The sequence below is a fragment of the Sprattus sprattus genome (genome assembly GCF_963457725.1).
Source record: "Sprattus sprattus genome assembly, chromosome: 3".
Taxonomy (NCBI): Eukaryota; Metazoa; Chordata; class Actinopteri; order Clupeiformes; family Clupeidae; genus Sprattus; species Sprattus sprattus.
Genome location: NC_137922.1, coordinates 11,174,436 through 11,179,757, shown reverse-complemented (window position 1 = coordinate 11,179,757; position 5,322 = coordinate 11,174,436). Strand labels below are relative to the sequence as shown.

Sequence of the window (5,322 nt, the reverse complement as noted above, 5' to 3'; positions counted from 1 at the left end):
TTCCGAATTCGTCTGCCTTTACATGTGTGTTGGCGTTTAGGGGATTATGTATGTGTTTGTGATTTTGCTCATCCGATGTTCCATGCTTTAATGTGGAGCTGTATGAAAGTATCTGTGTCTGTGCAGTGTTTGCTCTGAACATACCCATATGAATGTGTGGTGTGTGTGTGTTAATACTTTTTTAAAGTAGTGTATGCACTGTTTGTGTCAACATGTGTAAGTTCAACAGTGTACCTGGTTACCAATTACTCTTGCCTGTGTGTGTGTGTGTGTGTGTGTGTGTGTGTGTGTGTGGTGTGCTATTGTAGGTGTGCAATGATGTGTCTATAGGCTGTCATTTTCAACTTAAGTTTGACCTCTCTGGCACCACCACCAGGCATAAGGGGTAGAGGCCATGATTGATGGAAAACAAGCCAGGGAGTGACTCACACATTAAAACTCTGAGCTGAACACAATAAGTCAAGGTTCCCCTCTCAAGGAGATTCTGAAGAATAGACATTCACTTACAAACACACACTCACACACTCACACACACACACACACACACACACACAAAAAAAACAGTAGATGGTACGCTGAGGGAGACACTGAGGCTCAGCTCGAGCTGAAGCCGGAAGCTATGTGGCTGACTTGTGTGGCGAGACTCCAGAAGGGGAGGGAAGTGTTAAAAGGTGAATCCCTCCAAAGGAAGAGAAGGACTAGACTCACCCACCTTAATGGTTGGGTCCCGGTTCCCCGACTCCCCAACGGAGGAGTCCAATTGACTCTAACAGAAAGTCATAGGAAGTGGTCATTGACCATAGGAGTGGTCATTGACCATAAATTAACATGGAAACCACATGTTTATTATATCAAAGGAAAGATCTCTAAGACGATAGCAATTTTGTACAAATCAAGAAGCATGTTAAACTATAAGGCCTTACATATTATTTACTGTTCACTTATACTTCCCTACATATCATATTGTGTGGAAGTCTGGGGATTGACATATAAAACAAATGTCAATTAAATAATTATTTTACAAAAACGAGCTGTAAGAATAATAAATAAGGTTGATTATTATGCACACACTAACCCATTGTTTATGAAATCATTTGTTATGAAATGTAATGATCTGGTATATTATAAAATAATGCAAATAATGTCGAGCTAACTCAAACCAACTCCCAGTCAGCATACAAAGGTTTTTCTCATTTCAAGAGACAAAATATAATCTCAGAGATGTCTGTAAATTTACTGTACCAAATGCCAAAAAAGAAATTAAAAGGAGATGTATATCTGTTGTTGGAATTTCATTATGGAATGATGCTAATATAATCTTAAGAAAGTGTAAGACATTTTTTGTTTTCAAAGGGATGGTAGCTAAAGCCATTTTTGAGGGCAACAAGTGTCCATAATGTATGCAGGATTTTGTGCTGTTTATTTGGGATCTTGCTTCTTTGCTCTTCTTGTGACTAACTTTTTGGAGGCAATTCTTTTGTTTGTTTCTTATTTCCATTACATGTATTACTTGTAAAAAAAAATCCATATGTTGATGGGTAGCTTAAATTGGTCAAACAGGACAGGCTTAAATACAAGCATTATGCTTCAGCTTGTGCCTTTTCAGTTACTTTGAATGTATTATTATTTGTGTTGAACTTGTTTGTTGTTACTGTGTGTGACTGAATAAAAACATATATCAAAAAACACATATCAATATATCAATCAATTTAAGGTTCACCTCATTGTTGCATGAGAAAGAAAGCTGGGAAAAAATACTAGTAAATAATTATATAGTAATAAAAAATTAAAAAAATAGCTATTTTTTAAGAAAGCGACTGTCTCCTGCGCCGTATGTGTTTCCCACCTACAACCCTATTCCAACCAGCCTACATCCAACACCGTGGGGTGGTCGACTCGGGCCATCTTCACAGATGGCCACTTAAAAGTCCAGTCATTTCTTCTTTCTTCGAATGCTTTTTTATGGCGTCCCAAGAGCTCCTTAAAAATAAACAAACAAAACAGTTACAAGAAGCACGTCCTGACAGTTGTTCAACTTCATTAGGATTACACAAGATAACAAAATATTCTATTTTTCCTCTGAAGATGTCCTTGTTTGTCTGTGAGTATTCTGTCCATGAGAGGACCTGCCAACAGACCTCTTCTGTTTGTTCGGGTTACTGAAGAACTGTAAAACACCTTATGGTTATATCCGCACAGCTATTTATGTGAAGTGAGGATTTCTGAGGGTGTCTAAATGCTCTGCTATTGAGTGTCTACCACTGAAGAAAAGGGATCGATGTGTTGAAGTTAGGTGTGTGTGTGTATGTGAGGGTTACTTTCTTCCCTCTCAAGCTTCTCATCCTTTAGTCCTTTTTGCACATGGCTAGGGATGAGCCCCTCATGAATTAGGTGGCTCTATTGGGCTGATCTACTTTGAGGACAATGGGGGGGGACAATCGTCCGCTTTTGAGAGTAGATTTGCCTCCGCTTTTGTAGTGTTAATGAGGACATCTGGTCTATTGAAGAGCTTGGCGAATATGATTTCACCCCCAAAGGCCTGACACTCATATGCACATCAAACATTCTAATGACGCCACAGCACTTTAAAGGCCTCAGCGAATGTGTTGCGGTGGAGGACGGAAGGGCTTGCGATCAAACTGAGGCCAGATGGAGACCAACACGAATTCAAGCGTTAGTCTTCCTCTTATTTCATCACCATAATAAAGCAATTGAAGACAATGAGGTCAATGCAACAGCAGAATGACGAGATGTGGATGCAGAGTCTTTGTTGCCCTTGAGCGATGTTTGCTATTGTATCACCTACACAGTACACACACACACACACACAAACACACACACCACGAAGAATTCATCTCTCAGGTGTCACAGAGCAAAGTCTTCGACTATCTGGGACACACAGACACACACACCCACGCATATGCACGCACGCACACACACACACACACACACACACACACACACACACACCCCTCATCGTGGAATATTGAGCGTGAACCTTATTCCATATATTATTGAAAATGCAACCTTAAGGATTTGGAGAGGATCTGCAAAGACGAGTGGACCAAAATCCCTCCTGAGATGTGTGTAAACTTGGTGACCAACTACAAGAACAGTCTGACGTTTGTGCTTGCCATCAAGGGTTACTCCACGAGTACTAAGTCATGTTTAGCTAGGGCTTCAAATACTTATTTGCCGCGGTCAAATGCAAATCAATTCAAAACTGTTATAAAATGCAGTTTCCTGGATGTTTTTGTTGATATTCTGTCTCTCACTGTTAAAATAGACCTACCATTACAATTATAGATCACGCATTTCTTTGCAAATGGGCAAACTTGCGAAATCGGCAGGGGGTCAAATACTTATTTTTCCCGCTGTACACAGATACTCACTGATAGACGGCCATACATGCACTCGCACTGTTAAACTAACACTTCACGTGAAGTTAAAAATCGCTTTCAGCAGACATAGTTTCAGTCTTTATGCACACTCACACACACACACACACACGTGGACACGCGCACACACACACACACACACACACATCACAATGCAAGCAAACGGATGCAAGGCTTTCTTCCTTTTCATCTGCATGGTGTGAACAGCAGGTGGTACAAGCTGGTCATCGTCAACACCAATCAGTGCTTTCATTTAAAACACAAACACACACTGACAACCACAAACACACACACATAGCTGAACATGGTTCTGGTTTTTGGTATTTGCAGGCCTGCAGGATGTCTTTCACCTGGATTGCATTGGAGGCTAAAGGCAGCCCCTTGAGGCAGCTCCTCAGTCCAAGATGGGAGAGAGACTATCTTTTTGTTCCTTTCTATAAATCCATACTTTTCTTCCATCTACTCTAGAGCACAAGTCAACTGTGGATATAGGTGTCATAACAACATCAAAAATATTACATTTCTCATGAAAATATAGCCCTTTATGCACAGTGCCATAATACATTATAATACATTCTAGTTCTAAACAATGTTAATGGCACCATGAGACTTCATGGATGTTTATGAATGTTCGCATTTTCACACGTAAATCAGTCTCTCCCAGTGTTGTGGAATTTAAATATATGTTTCTGGAATCAGTGCAGCTTTTTAATACTCTAATCTACAATCCACAATTTAAATCTACTGTGTTCTGGAATGCAAAATGATGCATGTACATAATATATATGTATATATAATATATATATATATATTCGGCTCGTTCATTGAGGATACTGGCTCTATCCCACTCTCTTATATAGACAAAGTCTTACAGAGTGACAATGTGAGTCTTTAACATGTAACTAGTGTTTTACAGTGTACCTACGGATATGGTTACAGTTTAACAAACAGAATCATGGAACAAGTGATGTCATGTTCCCAATGCTTTATGGGTAATACATCCATTAAAGTTCCTTTTTAAGAGACGTTTTGTTCCTTATCTAGATCTTCATGAATCTCTTTTCAGACTCTCTTTTCTTCAGAAACGTACTTCCTCAACCCCCATCTGTTCACCTTTCATTTTAGTTCCTTCAGGTTCTGACCTCCAAGCTTCTGAGTCTGGCTCCTCCACCTTCCTCTCCTCAGACAGGTATAGTCCAGACACCCACTTCAGAAACCATTAGGGAAGGTCCTTAGAGAGCATGTGTGAGCGAGACTGTCAGGATGGTGGAATAGTGACCCTACAGCAGAGCACTATGCAACAGACTCCATTCAGAGCATCTCTTTCTCACACACAAACACTCACACACACAATGCATGTCTTAACCCGAGATTTTTTTTCCAAAGAGACAACAATTGCATTTTTAAGTCCTGAAGAACCCTTCAGCTTGGAAAGGTTCCTTTTCCTCGATAATATTCTATATTGAACGGTTGCATCAATGACCACAGCCCATTATCAGTGAATCTTCTACAGCCCCAACGACTATATGCTATGGTTACATTTGACATTTACATTTATTCATTTGGCACATGCTTGTATCCAAACTGAGGAACGAAAATCAAGCTTCATTACATTCTCTTTCACAGGCTGTTACCTCATCTAAGGGAAAGACGTATCACCTACCAAATATGACTTTAAAAATGAGAGAGACTAAAGAAATGGTTATTCATGTCACAAGACAAATCTGACATTACTCAGCATTGGTCGTTTCTGAGAAAAAAAAAAAACATTGGAAGAATTGTATGTACAGATATGGTAGTGCTTTTATTGAGCTTTGTAACAGAAGGCAGTGCATTCTCATTCCTCAATCAATGGTGGAGGAGAAAGTTTTAGCTGGAAGTTCTCGCCGTGAAATATGCTTCCTGTTCCTGGGTGGGCGGGGTT

General features: G+C 39.9%; 1 protein-coding gene across 1 annotated transcript in view; it reads right to left on the bottom strand.

Annotated features, from left to right (window-relative positions):
• Nucleotides 1–5,226: 5,226 nt before the first annotated feature.
• The window catches only part of vps8 (VPS8 subunit of CORVET complex), a 79,774-nt gene continuing 79,678 nt past the window's right edge, over nucleotides 5,227–5,322 (bottom strand). Inside the window, exon 45 of the mRNA XM_080834632.1 lies at nucleotides 5,227–5,322. This exon is cut by the window's right edge and continues 57 nt beyond it. Within this exon, the coding sequence (XP_080690758.1) occupies nucleotides 5,236–5,322 (87 nt within the window). The 3' untranslated portion in view covers nucleotides 5,227–5,235.